We start from the raw sequence: 21,188 nt of genomic DNA, 5'->3' as shown, positions 1-21,188 counted from the left end.
TCATTTTGCTCCACTGGATTTATGAGCATTTGTGCCAGATTTTCACTCTGCACCGGCTCTTGAACACAACTTAAAGAGAGAAGAAAACAATTAGTGGGAGGTGATACATCAACAGGAGACAGAAAAGCTGCTGGCTACTTCCAGCCCTTGCATGCCCTGTTAACACTACAATTATTGAGCTCGCGCACGCAACCAATCTCGTTTTGAAGTTTTAAATTATCGTCAAGTGCAGCTCGAGACGATGTTGAGTTTCCCCCCGCTGAGCAGCGTCAGCCCGGAGGTTTGGTACTCGCTCATCGCAGATAAGTTGTGTTAATATCGGTCTGTTGTTAGCAGAGTTTGGCCCAGTGGAGCTTCCTGTGGATCAAGTCATCGCACTTCCTCTGCTTTCCCCTCCATCTCAGTTGGAGACTTTTCCTCCTGACTGTCTGTCTATCTGGGCTCAGTACAGAGGAGAACACACACACACACACACACACACACACACACACACACACACACACACACACATTGAATGGGTTGGCTTATTCCAAATTATTCATCCCTCTGACACACACAGACCAAAGCACCGAAATGAAAATTGTGAAATCAAAGTATTTTACGTCCCTTTGACATTTATGGCCAACAACATGCACACACACACACACACACACAGCATCACGCTCAAACACAGACACACAGACACACAACCACAAACACACACACACAGAGAGCAAAGCATGCCCTCTAAATAAAAATGACCAGTCACATACACACACACATACAAACACAGCTTGTTGACTTTGGCTGTCAAACTATAAGTGTGTTTGTGCTCAGAGTCACTGATCTCTCTGCGTCTTAAACTGATTTCTTCTCATCTTTAATTCAGGGCTTAACCCTCCCCTCCCCTCCCCTCCCCTCCTCTCTCCTGCCTCCCACCCTCCTCTCCATCCCCTCCATCGCTGCAGGGCCTCTTCTCCTCCTCTCCCCTCTCTCCCCTGCAGAGGCTTGTTTTTTGTCTTTGTTCTTTACCTAGCAGCGTATATATATATTCCATAAAACTAATTACAGGCAGATCATCTGAAACGGAGCGATAAGGCGCAGTCTCACGGGGAGAGGTGGGATCGTGGAGAGGCTGGGGAATTTAAAGCGTCCGGAGACGAGCCGTGTCATTCGGACAGACAGTTCTGAATGCAAACAGCAGGGGGTGACGTGATGTTTCCCACTGCTGTCCCACTGCTTGCAGGCGGGTTTTAAGCTAAAAGGCTAAACCAAACTATAAACCATTTGCAGCAAACCCCTAGAAACATTTTACTTCGAGGGGAAAATGTACAAAATGATGTTCCTTTGATGCAACTCTCAGCATCCTCTCTAAAACATACAAAGGAGATCTGTTAGATGAAAGCGAACATGTTGGGTTCAGGTGGATGTCTGTTGCATATTAAGCCTATTTGCAGAACGCTATGGAGTTATGGCGATGCTTTCACTGAGTTTTGAGTGTCTGCGCAGCGAGAATGAAGTATTTAGAGCAACAAGGTTAAAGCATCACAGGACTGTATCTGTAACAACATCACAGTCCCCTCAATACATCCATCCAATAGGATCAAAGGTGGACGGATGTTAGCAGCTACTGTCCATTTTAACGAGAAGCAGAAAAGCAGGCTGCTGAGCTGAGAAGGCCACTGCATGTGAGGGGAGCGGAGAGGAGGAGGAGGAGGAGGAGGAAGGAGGATTTGTCTCTGGCTATGTACATTATCTTATTAAGTAAAGCCGCACTTTAATTATGGAAATTAAACAGGATAAATGTGATCCACTAGACAGACATATTCTCACCTAAAACGTTCTCATAATTGAAGTTAGTGATCAGATCTCATAGGAAAATTGTAAATAAAACTCCTGCGTCTGCCTCACAGGCTGCCACTGGACAGTCTGAAGAGGTGCAATGCATGCTGGGGCGGCTGAGTATGTGCAGCAAGCTCAAGGCATGCACTCCGATGTAGCATACGTCCGGGAATTTCTCGCATCCACATACTACGCAGTTGAAACTCGCTTCAGTTTGACATCATAATTAGTATGAATGGATACATCACCCACAATGCAATGCACATTGGTTTTACCCTTTAAGTCACCAGAATAATTTGAAATCTACCATAATTCATTCTACAAACAGTGGCTTTAATCTTTTGAATTGCCGGGTTGAATGGTGGTTTCAGTGATTCTGTGCCCTTCGGTTCTCCTCGGCATCGGATTCGCAGGTTTTTCTGCGGCAGGGTCAGTAAAGGTGTAAGTGCCTCCTGTGCCTGTGTTGCTTGCATGCCAACTAAGCAGAGTCTATATGACAGATGAAGGTGCACTGCATCTTTTGCTGAAAAGGAGACTGTGTCTGACAGAACGTAAAAACATGTTTGTATTCTTTGTTATTTCAGCATCTCGCTCTCCGACTGCAGGTCATCACTCAGCCGCTGCTTTCTCTCCCATCTCCCCATCACTGATTGATTATGTTTGTGTGGGCAAGCTAGAAACAGCACTCTAGCTTTTGATGAACACATCTCTGTCTCTCCTCGTCCCTCTCCGTCCACCCTTCCTCTTACTTTTGTCGTCTCTCGGCGATTTGATTTTTCTCCTTGCATTCGCTGCCGTCTCGTGATGTGACGGCTGCTCGCCTCCCTCCAGAGCTTTTGGTTCTGCAGACTGAATTAGACGAATATTTCAGCGACGTCCCGCTGCTCAGAACATTGCTGCCCACACAAACACATTCCAGTCACTTGATGGACCAGACACACACACACACACATCTCTCTCGCCCCCCAGATACGACACATGTACACATAAAACGTCTCCTCTGACCTTAACCTCTCTTTACACTCTCTGCGTGATGCTGCACGGCTTAACTGAACCTCTGAGTGTGTGTGGCTGTTTGTTTTTTTGTACTCCGGTGACCCAGATGTTAATATCCTTCTTCAAAACACTGTCACGTTCGCACTGATGTTCATCCAAATCAAATTTTATATGAAGAGAAACACAGTCGTACAAAAAATATCCACATACAAGCTGATGTTCCAGACTTAACTCACAACAATCAAATAACAAAAAGAACCCTCTCGAACATTTTCCGTCTCGGTTACACCGCGCTCTGCTCACAGTTTCAGTCGAAGAGAAAGTTGATAAATCACAACATCATTAAAAATTGAATGCAATGTCTTTTATCGTTGCTTCATTAGGCCGTGATTACATAAAAGGGCATTTTTGATGAGTCTTTTCTTTGTTTTTGATCGCAAGAAATGCAAAACCCAAATCTGCAGTTCCCCTCATCTCTACAGAGTATTTAGCGTCTTTCAGCACATTGTTTTGGCCACCAACTTTAATGGTTTGAGTGATTCTGACTGAACCTCCTTGGTATATATTATAATACTTATTATTTTTACACTGAGTTCACTTATTATTTTCCGTGTCACAGTTTGGTTAGGTTTAGGGAACTAAAATACTTGGTTAAGTTTAAGAAAACATGGCATCAGGTGAATTTGACCACGTGTTTGAAAGAATAACTTCTGCCATGTGCGTTGCAAGCTATGACATTATAAAAATTTGATTGGTAGGTTTCAATGATGGCCCTGGAGCAACATTAATTATGATGTTCCTAGAACATACAGGATATCAGAATGTGCAGCGGACACACCAGTCCAAATGACTGTCCATGTTGCCTTGTCTTGTCTAGATGGACTTTACAACACATTGGCACATTCACCTGTTCTCTAATGGCAGAGGCTGCAATGCCAATCTGCTTCTCAGGAGGATTTGGGGTTCAGCATCTTGCTCAAGGACACTTCAACCTGCCAGAGCCAGAGACAAATGATCTAAATCTATGGAGCAGACAGAGAAAACCTGACACAGGATCCCTCTCTGCCCATAATGCAGAGCGACAGCATCCTTCTCCGGACCATGCCTGGTGAAAGGTGATGTCTTCTAAACTTCATATCTCCAATGTGTAAAACTCTGTCATGAGGAAAAAAAAGCCAAGCACATCTCTGGACACAGCTCCAGCAGAGCCACATAAGGTATTATACGACTGTTTTCACAGCCTGACTGACTGGTACCTCATCTGACTCATGAACTGACTTGAGCTCTCATCATCTTGCTCCAACATAAACAAACGATACATCACTTTTCTTTCTCCATTTTTTGTGTTTTATCTTTAAACTTGCAGTAGCGAGTTTTTTGCTTCAGCTCGTCGTTATGATTATGCGTTGAAGTGCAGTGTAATAGCTATAGAATAATGACACCATCAGCGTTTAGACGGTTCCCTACAAACCTCGCTTTCACTATGCAATTTATTTCCGCCACCGGGCACGAAATTGCCAGGAAAGTGAAGGCTGATCGGCAACCATTTCTATCTGCTTTCACATCTCTGTTATAGACTAAACAAATGAATGAATAAACTCAGATTCGGTCCTGTGTTGTTGGTAGTTATCACTCTGAGGAAATTGGAAACGATCCTGTTGCCTTTGCGACTACAGCGCCAACAGTAACACCACTTGAAAATGCTAGGAGGGGGTTGTCTGCTATCACTTTTTAAATACTTTTACTTCAGGTTGGGAAACAGAACAATGCATTTGCGCTCCGATAAGCTCCTGCTGTTACTAATGTCGCACACAGCTGGGCTTTGTGTTGGAGCAAAAACACGTCCTATGTGATCACGGCCTGAGAGGAGCGACTGGGTCTAGTTGCTGAAGTACTGCTCCACCTGCAAGAGATCATCAGGAATATAAGTGATTCACTCTTGATTCGCTTTTGGTCTTTTGTCACACGACCAGGAATCCTGACAATCACTCTTGTGTTACATCAATGAGGGATACAGAAACAAAGAGTAGTTTATTTACAAGAAAACTATGCAGATTATTACGTTAAAGGTGTGTTTACTCATATGTGACAGTTGCTATTTGTTTGTCCCTTACATGGAGACCGCCCAGCAGTCTCTTTCTCTCCGCAGCCAGCTTTCAGTCCAGGGTGGGTGGCACTTTGGAGCAGGTGGGATTGGTTAAAGTTGCGTTCTCTGGCGTATCGCCGTGCTCGCATAGCGCCCGGGTGGAGGCTCCTCCTGCGTTATGGCGTTGATGTGATGCCCCGCCCTCCGCTGTGCGGCCTTCAGCTTCTCCTGCAGCTCCTGCGCCTCCTGCTCGGCCTTGCGTGCAGCCTTGCGGGCGTTCCTCAGGGAGCGCTTCACCTTCCGAACGCGCTCCTTCAGCTGCCGGTTCCTCCTCTCGGCGGCGGACAGGCGCTCCTGCAGCTTGCGGCCTCGCTCCTCCTCCTCGAAGAGCGCGGCCTGCACCGAGGAGCACAGCAGCTGGGGGGCGGGAAGAGAAGGAAAGTGTTGCAGTGAGTTAACGTACGCAAAGGGCTGTTTTCTTTACAGGCAAACCAAAGTGTTGTAAAACCCCCAGTTGCCATCTCGTCAGCTGGTTGGGTAGTATGGGAGCACTGGTGATGTGATTTTCCCAGCAGCCTCTCTGAGAAAATGAAAAAATCTTTCTCCCTTTGATCTCCACAGTGCTTTTATTTCCCTCCTCTCCTCTCCAAGGCCCAGCACACTTAAAAGAACGGAGGACGGGGAAATAAAGTGGAGGTCCTGACCCTCGTCAGTTACATTTATCCACACAGGCTCCCTGCTACCAGTGTGAAAATACAAGAGGACGATGTATGCCGTTTATGTGCGTCTGCGTAACATAAGCGTTTCACCCCGCAGACCTTCCGTCCCTCCCTCACAATGCGAGGGTCACGCACTTGGATGTGTCAGGGGCCCTGATTTTCCATCTCATTGGTAGAGCAGAGCTGACCTCCGCCGGCAGGGTTAACAGGGGTGAGCGCTCTCGTAGTCACAGCGGGGAACGTACGTGTGGTCATGTAGGACTGCACTTTGTCAGAGGAACATATCAACCTAGGAACATCTTTAAAACAACCTTTTATGGCCATCGCGTTAATGCTAATGCTTCCCTGTGTTCCACTAGCACTCCGCTTAATTCAGTAAAGTCAACACAACCAATATCACCACTGTGATTCAGTGCATTGAGTCAGTTTATGTTGAAATGTCGGACTTTTTGTCTAATGCTTGGTTGCTTGAATGCTAGCTCCCAACATTAGCTCTGTATAGGCTTCACCAAGTTCCTGAATTTTTAGATTTTCTTGCGTGAGTGAGGACGGGGATCAAAGATTCAAACCAAAAACAAATGTATCTTTAAAATGACCAATTTGAATATTAAACAAAAACATTCTTTTGACTCTGAAACGACGTTCTGGTGTGCAAGGATTTAGCATGCAATGGAAAATTAACTGCACAATTACACAAGTGTTTGTATGTCTCCATGTTTACTGTACTGTCTATTCATTTTAGAGTCAATTCATCTAAATTAAAACAAACCTTTTCGTTTCAGATATTTCTTCTACTGAGGGAATTGTTCGTGTGAAAATACTGTTTCTGGGATGACAGACTGTATTTGTTTTGACATGCAACACTGATCTCCAGCTGGAATTAAACCAGGTGCGCCGTGATTACATGGTCGAGCTCGAGGTGACGCCCAATGGAAGAGTTTTTAAAATGTGATTTGAAATGCTGTGAGTACAAGCAAACATTTTAGCGGAGTGGGAGTTTAAATCTCAGAGATGGAAATCTGAAAACCTGGACTGCTTAAATAATTTAAATAGATGCAATAAGAGACAAGAGAGGTCTTTTTCCTTTTCTTTTTTTGTAATTTTGGTGAACTCTTCCTTCCCACTTATCCATGGAAATGTCAAATCCAACTTACATAACATTGGTACATTTTTTTTTACAGTTTGAACACTCTCTCATGCTCCTAGGAAGACTCTCGGTGGGACGCCCCAAACACACACATGCACACACAAACGCACACCACCTGTCAAAACATCCGGGTGTTACCTGCCTGCTGTTAAGCATCATCTGTATAAACAGTATTTAGAGGACATGTGAAGACACATGCATGTCCTCAAATTCAAGTGTACAAAAATGTCAACACAGAAAGACATTGTCTCTTTTGCCCCCAAACTATATCATAGCTGCAGAGTGTCAATATTCAAAATCCACTCAAATACATTTAAATCTGCATTAAACAATATTCTTACACATACGTCAATCACTGTGGCAATCACACAGATAAGTGTCACCCAACTTTGCGGTTTCCCTTCAGCTCTTTGGTGCGTTTTAGCATCTTTCAGCTCATTGTTTTGGTTTTTAGAAACAGAAGCTTTACTGTTGGCTGAGTCTCACTGCTCTTATTGTGGTCTCCAGCCTCAGCAGGAAGTAGTTAGAGTTAGAAATATATGATATACAGTACCTGCTGTATGCTACCTGCTCAGCAGCAACATTTAGCAGCTGAATAGCCATATATTTCCTTCAGGAGGTGGTAGGGACCAAAACAGAACTTAAAGGAGAGTAAATATTGGACATCAATGATCACTACGTCAACTGTCTGAGGAGAAAATCTAAATTTTTTGTTTACCACTTGTTGTGCTGCCCCCATGTGGCCAAAAATCTACTAATGCAGCTTTAAGCAACTGAATATAGTTTGTAAACAGGCAGAATGTGGAAATAGTTGGATCAGGTTTCTCTGACATTTTAGAGACATGACAGTAATGGAATGTAACTAAGTATGTTTACTCCAGTACAGTACTTTACTTTACATTATTTCATATTTCCATTTATTAATTTTTTCATTCTCACGGACCAAACAGAGAATGAGAAGAAATCCCAGTGAAGGGTTGAAGGAGTTGAGAGTCGTGCCTTTGTGTGTGTGTGTGTGTGTGTGTGTGTGTGTGTGTCCATCCTGACCTCTTTCTAACTTTATATAGAGACTCAGCATGAGTTCCCCCTACTACTCAAACCCACACACATACACACACATACGTTCAGTGTCTTTAGAGCTTCACTACTGACGTCAAAGAGACAAGCCGGGGTTTCTTCTCTGTTCCTGAGGTCTTATTTTGCTTTGTGTGTGGTGTGTGTGTGTGTGTGTGTGTGTAGGAATAGGTCAATAAGACAGAAAGACAGAGAGAGAGCGATGAAGAGATAAAAAGAACAAAAGGGAGGCAGAGAAAGAAAGAAAAACAAAGACGAGACAGAGAAAGTGGGAGACACAGACAAGACACACACACACACACACACACACACACACAGTTCGACATGGTATTCAACCTGAGTTTTAACTACCGAGTGAAACAGGCAGACTCCTTTTATCCCTCTAAGCATCCACATAAAAAGTTAATGAGAGTCAGAAAACTTGTTAAAGGTGTTTACATAAAAGTTACAACTGGACTGATCCCTCACTGTGGTTCAGCATCAAACCATTAGAGCACGTGTAAACATGGAAATGTGCTGATTCAGGAGTATTTGGGGAATTTGCCTTATCTTACTGAGGCCTATCAAGTGAAGGCAAAGTCTGAAAACAAAAAAATCTGTATTGAACAGATGATTAGGGAGTCTCTACCTCCTGCTCAGGGTTAAAGCCGCTCCAAATGTAGCTGATAAGAGGAGGCTCCAACAAAAGCTAATTGGAGGTTTTGGCAGAGGAGTGGAGGAAGTCTCTTGTCTGTCCTTCTGGAGGGGCGTCTGGTTCCCACGAGGCTGAAACCAGAAGCAAACTGCCTCCCAATGTTGGCGATGTTTTGTGTTTGAACTCCAGCTGAAGGGTTTGTGGAAACCTCAAGTCGCGGAGAGAGTGATACAGCCAGGGAAACTCATCCTTTGGCCCAAACTCAGAATTCTAGATACTGAAATTAGAGATGGGATCTGGTTTTCTCAGTTGTTTCTAATTTCTTTTAATCTACAGCCAAAGCACAAAAAATGGAGAGAAGGAGGGTTTTTCATCTGCTTTGAATCTGATACTTGAAGGAAAAAGAAGAAGAAGAAGAAGGTCCTTCCATCTTATACTCTTCCATAAATTCCCAGAGCAAAACACCTGTTTTCTCCCGCCTTGCCTGCAGGTCGTGTCCTCTGCATGTGAGTGCCTGTCCTCTAAATGAGCAGTGTGTTTACCCCCTGCCTCACTGACCCTTGACCATACAGCTCAGGGGCCACACCCTGCAGGTCAAACCTGAATAAAAAGGGGAGAGGAAGACACCACAGCACCGCATGTTTCCTGATTTAGATCTGCAATTTTTACTGCCGACGATAACAAAATACCATAAATCCATTTAGGGAACATTTAATCATGTCCGTCTCTACGTGTGCTGCAAGCAGTGTCCAGGTCAGTCAGGGACAAGGTGCTGCATCCTGACTGTTAATGCAATGATGCAAATAGATTTTTACATGCAAACTCCATAAACTGCTGCAGTCTTTTGGGACAAGACCATCTCAAGTAAATGGAGGTTAGTCTACGTCAAGTCTGAAGTCAATGGAGACATGTTAAAGTGTGTCAATGAATTTGCACAAGACAAGGAGGGCAAAGACTAGCGTCGTTCCACCTCCAGCCGCCGTGTTCTGTCTTGTCCGCAGTGTGACCTGCTCAGCTCCCTCAGAGGAGGTGTCTTCGTAAATGCCTGAATCGCAGCAGCAGACCCGTCGTCTTCTGTCGACAGGGGTCCGGCTTATCCGTGGTCCCAGGTCAGCGGGCTGCGTTTCTTCACACTGATATGAATCGAAGCTGCAGACCGGCACGCTTTCAAACTGCTGCCTGTCAAACGTGTCGATCTCTGCTATTTGACCTTTGACCTCCGGGCGGCCAGCATCCTGTCTGCCTGAGGTGGAGGACCGACGGACCTCGACCAATCAGTCATCGCTTTGATCTTCATGATCACGCGTGACCAATCGTTGGAGAGTATAATCAATTCTTCTGTGTGCGTCTCCTTGTATTTTATATTCTTGTGTGCGTGTGTGTCTGTGTGTGTGTGTGTTTTTGCGTGTGTGTGGCTCTGCACTGTGCCAGAGGGTAGTTAAACTGTGTTCTTACTGATCCTCACCACATTCCTGTCAGCAGAGTCACAAGTCAACTCAGGATTAGGTGTCCACACACACTCAAACACACAAACAAACCAAGACCTCACTCTGCTGCTGACTCACACACGCACACACATTCATATTTATGTACAATGGTATATTCAAGTCACGAAGCAAGAATATGACAAAAAAAACCCAACACAACAACAACAGTTGTTAGTCCCCCCCCCACACACACATCCACTTCTCAGCCTAGACTGTTAATCTGATATCTCCATGGTAACGAGATGGGGTCGGGTTTGTTTACATCCCCTTCAAACACAAAAGGTGACCCCACTGAAGAAGGAGACTTTTTTTAATCTTATTCTTCTCAGAAAGGTAATGAGGTTGCACTAAATAAATTTTGTCTTCAAGAAGGCAGCACTATGGCAACCAACTATCCAATCAGACTGCATGGAAGTCCCCAGGATTACAATTCATGGTTCATTTTCAGGCATAAAAATGGTACTAATATGAAAATGTGTGTGTTGAAACTGATGCCTTACCCTGTTGTCCTCCTGGGTGTCCCACTCAGGACTGAAGGTGTGGAAAGGCTGGCTCCCCTGGGTGCAGTTGGAGAACTGGAAGAGGCTCGAGAACGTGCGCCTGTTCTCGGACGTGTCGGGGAAGATGGCGTCCTGGAAGTTGACGCCGTGGGGGAGGATGTTGTAGTTCTCGTCCATCCTGTGGAGGAGATAAACAGGAAAACTGTGAGGAGAGAGCTGGAGCTCCTGCAGGAACTATTGGCTTGAACGGCAGCTGTAGTTTTTAATTTTTAAACATTTTGCAAGTAAATAGCAAGTACAGCTGTCAGACAGATGTTGTGCATAAAAAGAAGAGCATTTCAAGTCTCACTTGATGGAAGTACAGAGGCATTCTCAAGTGGTACACCTCAAAATGATATTTAAATACAGTTGTCTTGTTTACATAGCTGACTGTAGATCACAGTTTGCACTTCTGTCTGACAAAAAGTTTTATAATGGCAACAATAAACCTAGTTTCTAGACTTTTTTTGAAGCTTTTATAGTCCAGATGTGTGTTGGAGCTGTTTGGATGAATATGCCCTGCTAGGCTTTGCAGCTCACCTGAGGAAAAAGAAGTAGGAGTAGTTCTCCATCACGGTGTGAGACTGGCAGGACAGGTACCCCAGTCCGGTCAGGTTGAGTCTTGATCCAGTGGGCACCTCCAGCATGCTGCCCCAGGCCTGGTCGCACAGCAACTCCACCTCCGCGGAGTACAGCAGCCCTTCCTCCGCGCCCTCGTACCCATACCCGAACCCGAAGGGCAGCGAGTTGTACAGGCTGCCCGCCCCGCCGCCCAGGGGTTCCCGGTGGATCCCCAGGACCCGGGCGTACACTATGATCTCCGCCAGCTCCGCTCGGCAGCCCTCGCTCAGCGGCCGCCACTCGGAGGGGAGCTGGCAGCCGTGCGTAAAAGTGTCAAGGTGCGTAAAAACGCAGAGCGCTGCGAGGAGGAGAGCCGCGGGAAACATGCTGAGGAGCTACAAGCTTCTGGCAGTTTCAAAAATGACTGTTACTGGGGGTCCCTTCAAACCTCCAAGTTTGAGTTAAGTCAAGTTAAAAATGCGAACAGAAAAATGTCAAAGAACTAAACACTTTGGATGGTTACCTTGACGCTCGAGGATGCTCCTCCTGACCAACAACTAAAAAAAAAAAAAGCAAATTAACTTTTCCACAAACTTCTGCTTTTATCCATTAAGTTTATGCAGGTTTAGTTAATTGCTTTAACTAAACTACCTTTGCAGACTTTAAAGAGAACAGAGCGGTCAAACCACCTTGCAGAAACTTCCACAACTCCAACCTGTTGCTGTGCTCCCACTGTTTCCTCTCATCTGTCTGCTGTGTGAGCGACAAGCTTCACCAGAGCAGACCGGGCGCTGCGTTCAAGGACTGATGGGACGCTCCGACATTTGATGTTTCCAAGAGAGCTTGATTGTGCGTTCAAGTGCTATTTGCCGGTTAATATCAATATAACTGATAAACGATGTTAAAACACTGTACAACAAGTAGATCCATACATCATTTTTTATCATAGATTGCCCACATATATTAATAGTGGATAATGTGGCAAATCGCAAGCCTTACATTTTTTTACCACTAGATGTTTTTTTAGCATAGACATACAGTAGTTTAGGCCTTCATTGAACTGAACTGAGAAACTCTGTTTTTTCAGAGATTTCCATTTTTCCGAGGGCGCATTTGAAAGCATCCCAGATCAATCCCAGAAAAGTGGGTAAGTGGTTTCTATTGTTGGAGAGCATCTTCAGAGGAAGTTCAGGGGGTTCTTTGAACAGGACCACTGATTGATAACAGTAGTCCACAGCAGAACATATAATAGGCTATATGAAAAAAAAAAAAAAGTGAAATGAAAGAAATTATAGTGTGTCAGAGTGGGATCTGTATGCTATAGAGCTATCAGCTGCTCCTGTTTCAATATACAGTCTTTTCTCCATTAAACAGCAGACAATATGGCCTCAAAATACATATAAACCATGGAGAGTATTTATGCTTCTTAGAATATACTCAGGCAGTTGGATTTAAGCTCAGTGGTGTGAAATTTTACATCAGATCTGGATTTTTGTCAAGACAGCACTGCCACCTAGTGGACACTGAGGTGAACATGTATTTATTTTCATTTTATATAATAGATTATCTGAATGAATCGAATAAATGCTGTAATATTTTACATTTGCTTTAATGTGCCACTCTGTAAACACGTTGGTAGGCGTGTTGTATTGGAGCAGTATTCTACAGTGACCTTGATGTCATTTCATAAAACAATATTTCCAGATATTACATCATAATTAGTTATATTTTAATTCTGATGCTTTATGTTTTACAGTTTTACACTATGACTGAGCAGGTTAGGGAATCTCCACTCTTTGTCCAAAGCGCAAGGTGACTCCTGGAGGGAATTCCCGCTGTCAGCTGAGGACAGGCCCCGCCCCCAGCTGTCAGCCTCTCGGTGACGTGTAGAAGATGCGGATGGAGCTGGCGGAGCCGCGGCTCTGTTCAGACCCTGCTGCACTTTACACTCACATCTGCGACCTGCTCTGTGACGTCACTTCGAGGAAACGAAATCCACACGAGTCAGAGCGATAATCAGGCATGTGGGGACAGGAAGTAAGGTAAATTAACCTTCAAAATAAAAGAAGAATCCCCGAATAAATTGACCCAAAACTTCAAACATGGATTAGCGGTTATCCATCGTGATGTGCTACAGCCTAGATTAGTTCAGATTGTATTTGATCTTTTTAATATTTATTTCTTTACTTGGTCATTTATGTTTTATGTTTTTTAATTGGAAAATAATGTTCAGGTCAAAGCTGCCAAAAATGATAGGAACCCCAACATTCATATGGTTTATGGAACCTGTGACTATATGTACAGGGTACATCTGCATTGTTGGTTTGATTTTCTTTTTCTTTCTTTCTTTTTTGTTTTTTTACCAGTAAAAGCTTCACACAATTAAATTATTACACCACATGCAACAGAATGAAGTTATTACTCAAAAAGTTCATATTGAATTCATATTGAGCATATTGTATTGTTTCATATAATCGGCTTAATTGTTTTATACCCGTGTTGTTCACTTTTCTTATTGTATATCTCTTTTCCATGTAATTGCTGCTGTTTTTGCACAATACATACATTTATACAGATACATTACATTGAAAGCCATTAAAAATGATATATGTGACAGTTAAGGTTCCAGTCACTATGCCTCCAATTGATCATGTGCCCTGGCTACTTGTACTGGCAAGCGCGCATGACTCTTACCCGGGAGGTGTGGGTTCAATCCCCGCCCGGGCCTTCTTCACCTTGCCACATATAGTTAAAAGATTTTTGTTGGAAAAAGTCCCTATCAAAACAAAGTAGAGATATCTGGCAAAGGTTATGCTCAATTCTTGAACCCTTTTTAGACTGAAATGACATTTTAGAAGAAATTCTGAGTGATTTGAAGCGAAGATTTTATTTTGGAAAAACACCACCGGAAGCGCGCTGTTCCTCTACGTAACTTGACGTCGCTACAACCCAGAAGCAGCACTACAAGGTTGATCGACACATTTCTTGCTCTCCGAGTGCTTCTGTGTGGTTTGGGAGTGACTTTCCAGACCGTGTTCAGCTCAGGAGTTGACAGCAGGTGGGTTACGACATTTTTACTTGTTTAACATTTGATGTGACGCAGTTTGGCTCACGTTGAGCCACAGCCGTGTCGTGTGAGTTGCTGCTAACTTTTCTGTGTTTACCAAGTACACGGGATAGGCCCACCTGAGGAAAGCGAAAGTAAAATTATATAACGACATATCAGCAAAGATATCTTTTAACATTTTAACAGGGCGACAGTGTGTCTATTCGCTGGTTAGCATTCACCCCACTTCTTTACTGTACTGTTACCAAGTTAGCTGCAGTTTCAGCGTGTTACCTCAGCTGCTAAGTGCTGATTTTAGCTAGTTGTTTATTAGTACCAGCCGTTGAGTAAGTGATTGAGTGAGGGCAGAAGCAGGCCAGTGTCCAGCCTGTTACATAGGTACTGCTCTCTGTTATTGTCACAATTCAATTATCATGTGACCTGCTGATGAGATAATTCAGTTTTACTGACTGTGTCCTGCTTCTCTGCTGCTGCATGCTGAACCACTGAGTCACTGGTGATGTCAGCATGGAGCAGTTTGTAATTTTTACACCATTCACTGACAACAGAGCACAAGTAAAGACAGCAAGACTGGAGATTTCATCCCAAGTCTTTATAGTCTGTATCAATATGGTGTGGTAATGTTAAAATTTCCCATAAAGGGAGAAAAAACTTGTTTTGAGTCAGTCATTTGTGTGGGAGATGTGAGCTTAAGAAACTATTACACATCTTACAACATAGAACCTATTTCCTGCACTTAAAAATTGTAATTAGCAGTATAAATCAAAATGATGGGGCAAAAAGATAATTTTCCTTGCCTTCCTCTCAGCATCATGGCATCTGGAGGCCCCATGATGAACGGCGACATCTCTCGCTCTCCCGGTCAGTCGGGCACGCTGGAGGAAACCCTGCAGCAGATGAACATCCTCATCCAGGAGAACAGAGACCTGAAGGGTGAGACTAATTGGTGGCGGTGGTGGGGTCAGAGCTGAGACTAATGTTTTTTTATTTGAGCTTCTTAGTTGTTGTTGCTGCACTGTTAAAACAACAAAGAAGTCTGTTCTAGTCCTCCTTAATACTCTTATCAGCTCAGGTCAATGGTCATTGTGTTCCTGGTGGCTCATGTCAGGGTAGCCGGAGCATTGTGTGGGGACACAAATGGCAACGGAAAGGCTCAGAATTCAAATGACTTGGCCGGTACAATCATCATATATTCAAATTCTCAGAGGCCCTGCGTCAGACCAACCTGACGATGAAGGAGCGTTTCGAGGGTCTGAGTGCCTGGCGGGAGAAGCAGCGGGAGGAGCGGGACTTCCTGGAGAGCAGGCTGGCGGAGGCTCGGAGCCGCATGGAGGCGCTGACCCTTCAGAACCAGGAGCTGAGCAGGAGACCCGGTGGGGAGGGAAGGACAGGGGGCGCACCTGGAGGCTTGATGGTGAGCATGTACATATTTTTGTTTAGGTGTTTTATTCTGGATGAAAGCAGCTGAGAGCCAGTGTTATGTTCCCATGTTCATAACTGTTTTAAGGATTAAAGCTTCTGTAGCTTTGTCTAACGAAAAAATCATTAAAGCGCGTAAACATTTTCTAGTAGATGCAAGTATGAACCTGAAAACGATCATAATATGGGACCTTTAACTACCATATATTCTGCATTGGTGACGTCTAATGTAATCTCCAGGCGGTGTCATTCAATCAGAGCGCGGAGCTCGAGGCCTTGCGTTCCCAGGTCACTCGCCTGCAGGCAGAGAAGAACGACCTGGTGGCGATGAACTCCGAGCTGCAGCTGAAGGCGGATCAGGACTCAAACAGCGACTCCTTCATTGAGGTCATCAGGGTCTCGGTGAATAGCAGCACACACGCATATATAATGAATTGTACATTCAGAATCTTCTTCTATTCAGCATGGAAGGGCTGTAATCTAACACCTACAGTCTACATTTAAACCCACATTAAGAAGACAGTTTCATCATGTGATGTTGATTGAATAAAACATTGGTGTAAGTCAAAGTTTGGGATCTAACTATTATTCCTCCCAGGATGGAGGTGTCGATGGCATTAGCGATGTGTGTGGTTCGGAGCGCAACAAACGTCTGGACCTGAGCATGACGGCGTCTCGGCTGGACAGCGAGGAGGTGACTGTCAGCCAGCTCCTCCAGTCACTGAGGAACGAGACGCAGCGGGCCGAGCGGCTGCAGGCCGAGCTGCAGTCCTCAGCTGACAGGTAGGGAACAGCCATTTAAAGAAACAGTTCACCACTTAATAATCTGCTGTCATCATGACAGATGAAAGGAAAGTTTCTAGTATCAGGAAATACAATAAGTCAGCCTGTTTCTTTCTTTCTTTCTTGTGCTTTTTCCTGGATATTAGACCAAATTGGTTGTTTAAAGATGAAACATGCCATCAGCATTTTTTGCAGTAATCCCACTGCTGTCTTTGCTTTGTATTCATGTTTAGTTATATTTTTAAGTGTGTTTTTCCGTAAAGCTCTTTGGTTTTTATCTAATCCTCCTGAAATGTGTTTTTTTTTTTTAACTGTTTATGAAACAAATTCTCAATTGTCAACAGAATTAGAGAGCTGGAGGAGAGGAGAAGCAATGAAGACGAATCAACACAGACCACCCAACCAGAGACTGCAGAGGCAAAGGAGGAGTCTGAGAAAGAGGAAAAGGTATTTACTCAATACTGAAACTATGTTTGGAGTAACAAAGACTATACACAATGCAGACTCGGTGTGAAAGATGATTGTGATCTGTCCATTCTGATGAGAGGCTGATGTTAAAGTAACATCTCACCTTGTATTTAAAGGGGAAATACGTAAACATTTTAGTTTAAACGTTCAGAAATGTATAGTAGAAAAGAAGAAATAACAGTCCTGTCTTGTAATACCACTTTGTACCTCCACAAGTCTGATATTATAGGTCAGGATGAAAATGTTCTCAGTACTTTATTCCAGGTCATCAAACAATCTGTCGCACTCGGAGGTTGTGTTCAGTCTCAGTCCAGCCGTAGCTGCATGGCTAACTGGACTAACTATCTAACGGCAGCTACAGTTAGCAGCAGTTAGCAGTTATTCTGGTGATATGCTGTCCCCCATTTGTATAGAGTATAAATTCGACAGGTGGCCAATTCTTACATATTGAACTCGGTTTGAAGTCGCATCTCTCTCCGCTGACATTTATCTACGATGTTATCATTACCGTAGCTGGCAGAAGTCCGCTGCTGTTTGTCATGTTTTGTTTCCTTCTCATAATGTTTGTGTGTCACGCACATATTTCAGGCAGCCTCTGAGGTGGAGAATCTGAAGTCTCAAATGATGACGCTGTTCAAAGAACTGCAGCAGGCTCAGAGCAAGCTTGATGAAGCAGAAGGCATGAAGAAGAACCTGCAGGACAGGTTAGGCCAACATACGCATACCCATTTAACTTTTAAGTAAAGGAGGAGACTGGAATAATACTGTGAAATGGTTTTTTTTCTATTACCAAACAAATTACAGGGAAAATGTATGAAAACAATTTCTGAGTATAGTGTACATCAGTGGTTCATTTCCTTAATCTTGATCCGCACATTTTAATGTATTACCTTTTGCGTCTAGATGTCGGGAAGTGGAACAAGATGTGGCCACTCTGAAGGCCCAGCTGGTGGAGAAACAGGCTGTTCAGACGGAGAATGACCGGCTGAAGCTGCAGCTGGAGAGCACGGTGGCCCAGAACCAGATGGAGCAGAGGAAGGCTGGGGAGGACAGGTCAGAGGCTGCACACACACACATCGTACATAAATGGAGGCATTGAAATTTGGGAAATCTGAACCCTTTTGATCACTTTCTGAAAAAAATATATATATATACAGTATATATATATATAGCAGTTTAAATGTGCAGACATTGCATTGGAAACCCTCATTTATTTGTATCCCAGTAGTGATAAGCTTATAGTTGGACACACACCGGTTAACACCCTTCCTTCCTCTCTCACAGGAACAACCTGGCCCAGCTGAAGGATGCCTACACCAAACTGTTTGAGGACTACAACGAACTCAAAGAGGACAAGAAGAAGAGAGAGGTCTGTTTATGTAGCACAGTATCAAATCCGGCTGATTTGCACCCGACATAACGCAGCTATAAGAGTACAAATTATGTGAAATGAGAGCAAGATGTATTTGACCATCGCCCTGTTGTCCTGCAGTCCCAGATGGTGCAGAAGGACCTGATGGACGAGCTGCAGCAGCGGCTGACTGCTGCTGAACAGGCGCTGGTTGCTAAACAGGACAAGATCGATCTCATGAAGCAGGAGATCTTCCGGAAGGAACAGGAGCTGGAGCAAATATCTGTCTTCCAGGCTCAGGTCAGCAGGCGTATAAATGCTTTCACATCTGTGTTGAGATCTTAGTACCAGAAGCTGACATGACAGCACGGGTACCCATCGTGCTTTTTGTTGTACTCTCTGTGCAGGCAGAGGTCTACTCCTCAGACTTCTACGCAGAGCGAGCAGCAAGGGAGAAACTCCATGAGGAGAGGGAGCGTCTGGCTGCTCAGCTGGAGTATGTGAAGAAGCAGAACATCCATCTGCAGGAGGAAATGGACTCACTGGGCCGGTACGGAATTAAACAGAAGACGGTTAACAGCTAGAAACAGAGACAGATGAGGTGTATTGTACTGTACTAATATGATGGGACTGTTACTGTGTGGTCGCTACAGAACTCCTTTTTACATTCTGATACATCAAGGAAAATCCCTGCTCTCATGTTGACATACATATGTGTTACCATGCAGGGTTATGAAGGTCGATTTTACACCGGTCTAAAACAATTGAAGCTAAAGGGCATTTCTTTCTCTTTTTTTTCTCTAATAATTTGTCTTGTTTCTCCACAGGCGATCACTGGGCGAAATGCAGAGGAGACATGTGTCCCTGGGAGGAAGTCCACACGGAGCCGGTGCTTCTTTGGTTGGAAGAGGTATATGTCCTTTTATTATGTCCTGAGTGCAGCCTTCTAGGTATACTTCCTATCATGCTGTGTACAAATGACATGTCTTGTAGCTGAATTTTTAAGAGCCTTCAAAGAATCATTTGTCCTTTCCAGAAATGTGTTTTCTTTCCAAGTGAGATAAGAAGATTGATACTATTCCTGTGCATCTGTGCTAAATATGAAGCCAGGGCCAGGGTACAGTTCAGTAGTTTATAGTGGAAGCAGGGGGACACACCAACCTTGAACTATTTCTTGGCTGGGCCAGCGACTTCCTGGGGACTTACTGTCTCCATGGCTCAAGGAAGTCACTGGTCTAGCCAAGAAAAAAGAACCCCACATAAAATCACAAATGATCATTTTGCAATTAGATTTTTTAATTTTTTCAGCTGTTTCCCTCAATTCCCAGTCTTAAAGCCTAGCTAAGCTAACCAACTGCTGGCTCTAGTGTCATATTTAGTGCACAGACAGGAGAGTTCTATCAATTTTCTAATGTAATTTTCAACAGGAAGTGAATAACCCAATTTCCAAAATGTTGAAATACTCCTTTGTTGAACCTTTCACCATCTCTACATTAAAACATACAACATGTGATTGCCAGAACATGTTGCAACATAACAAAATATCAAGGGGAAGTGCTCGTTTGATGGCAAAATGTAGTGTAGCAGGAACATCTGTCCAGCATGTTCAGGTTGTGATCAGTGTCTCTGTCTCTCAGGTACTGACTGGCAGCAGGGGAATATTCCTGAACACGCCTGTCCCAAGTGCAATGAGATCCTGCCAGACCTGGACTCCCTGCAGATCCACATCATGGACTGCATCAACTAGACCTCCATTATTACTAGCATCCACCAAAACAGTGGCTCCTTTAGCACCTTAATCTTAGTCTTCCTCTGCTTTTACCTGTACCTCTTCTCAGATCTCTGAGTCCACAGTTACACGAAAAACTCTTTCACTTTCTACAGATCTGAAAATGATTTGTCCTGTCTGGTGTTTTACATCTTAAAAGGCTTTTAAAGAGTTAGAATAGAACAGGAAAAACATTGCAGGACACATCTTTTATTTTTTGACCCCATGTCATCTGGCACATAGACTGTTTCTTGCTGTAATGACGAGGCTGAATATTAATTTCTTCAGCACAAAAGACGCCTGGAATACCAAAACCAAAAGTGTATGAACACTTTCACGAGACGTTTGTTGCTGTCTGTTTGTATGCACGCATTAAATGAGGTCAGCCATTACAAGTTGCATTTTTTTCACCTAGCAATTGGTTGCTGAAGGCTTTTTATTATTTTTCAAATGTTTTTTTCTCGTCAAATGAAAATTCTATATTTTTTGCTTGGAAAGGATATTTTTACTCATGATTACTTTGTTGGTGTTGGTGGAAAATGAGCATGCACCATGTAGGCACTTTAATACAAGGATATATATTTTATTTAGACTGCAGATGATACCTGGTAATTAAAACTTATATTTATCTTGTTGATCAACCTATCACTGTAAGTCACAGCCTTTGTAAGTGTATGTACAGGAGGCTCCAACACCCTGCTGATTATGTAGTCTGTAGATTAAAAAGACCTTCTGATTCCATGTTGTAATTCTGTGAATGACAATAAAAAACTCCAAATTTATGTTTGCTTTTTGTAATATTGGATGCTTGTTTGTCACATATCTCTATCCTTGCTGTAGTCTTTTGGAAAATCTTCCCAATTGACGACTGTATGAACTGGGTCTTTTTTCTTCTTCTATCCTATAAATACACAATTTAACATTTCTTTTTCTTTTTTATTTCTGTACTGAATAGAACTTACAGTATACTGTATTCATGATTAAGTCCCATTTCTTGCTTTGAAAATACAAAATTTAAAACATGTCAGACACAAATGTATTATTATTATCATCATCATCATCATCATCATCATCATCACTATTATTATTTCGAGAGAAATTGCACTCCACATCGGTGTCACCCATCATTCATGTCTTATGCAGGATTTTAGGGCCGTATTGTAGTGGGGTTTATTTAAACCCTGGATTTATCCTTCCAGGTACACATCTTCCTTACCTACTGACCAAGCAATCAAATGGAAGTCGGCAAAGCAAAGGCTATGGTTGAG

General features: G+C 43.5%; 2 protein-coding genes across 2 annotated transcripts; one reads left to right on the top strand and one right to left on the bottom strand.

Moving 5' to 3' along the window:
* Positions 1-2,967: 2,967 nt before the first annotated feature.
* Positions 2,968-11,789, bottom strand: ccdc3a (coiled-coil domain containing 3a). The gene is made up of 3 exons (XM_084345492.1): positions 11,044-11,789; positions 10,465-10,642; positions 2,968-5,320 (listed from the first exon to the last, which is right to left on the bottom strand). The coding sequence occupies exons 1-3, from the start codon at positions 11,448-11,450 to the stop codon at positions 5,015-5,017; spliced, it is 891 nt and encodes a 296-aa protein (XP_084201618.1). The 5' UTR covers positions 11,451-11,789; the 3' UTR covers positions 2,968-5,014.
* A 2,213-nt stretch (positions 11,790-14,002) lies between these two features.
* Positions 14,003-20,702, top strand: optn (optineurin). Its single transcript, XM_084345474.1, has 13 exons — positions 14,003-14,122; positions 14,940-15,064; positions 15,337-15,545; positions 15,791-15,952; positions 16,149-16,333; positions 16,678-16,780; positions 17,390-17,505; positions 17,705-17,854; positions 18,086-18,170; positions 18,294-18,452; positions 18,560-18,702; positions 18,980-19,062; positions 19,790-20,702. The coding sequence occupies exons 2-13, from the start codon at positions 14,944-14,946 to the stop codon at positions 19,897-19,899; spliced, it is 1,626 nt and encodes a 541-aa protein (XP_084201600.1). The 5' UTR covers positions 14,003-14,122; positions 14,940-14,943; the 3' UTR covers positions 19,900-20,702.
* Positions 20,703-21,188: the final 486 nt, after the last annotated feature.

Source organism: Pagrus pagrus, assembly GCF_965226575.1.
Source record: "Pagrus pagrus genome assembly, chromosome: 23".
Lineage (NCBI taxonomy): Eukaryota > Metazoa > Chordata > Actinopteri > Spariformes > Sparidae > Pagrus > Pagrus pagrus.
Note: the sequence above shows the minus strand (reverse complement) of the source record. Positions and strands in the feature narration are given on the sequence as shown.

Excerpts from the sequence above, each read along its gene's own strand:
- ccdc3a (XM_084345492.1), bottom strand. The coding sequence starts at position 11,450 with ATGTTTCCCGCGGCTCTCCTCCTCGCAGCGCTCTGCGTTTTTACGCAC. Across the intron at positions 10,643-11,043 it reads TCCTACTTCTTTTTCCTCAG|GATGGACGAGAACTACAACA; the intron begins GTGAGCTGCAAA and ends TCTCCTCCACAG. Across the intron at positions 5,321-10,464 it reads ACACCCAGGAGGACAACAGG|CTGCTGTGCTCCTCGGTGCA; the intron begins GTAAGGCATCAG and ends CCCGCCCCCCAG.
- optn (XM_084345474.1), top strand. The coding sequence starts at position 14,944 with ATGGCATCTGGAGGCCCCATGATGAACGGCGACATCTCTCGCTCTCCC. Across the intron at positions 16,334-16,677 it reads CTGCAGTCCTCAGCTGACAG|AATTAGAGAGCTGGAGGAGA; the intron begins GTAGGGAACAGC and ends AATTGTCAACAG. Across the intron at positions 16,781-17,389 it reads AGTCTGAGAAAGAGGAAAAG|GCAGCCTCTGAGGTGGAGAA; the intron begins GTATTTACTCAA and ends CACATATTTCAG.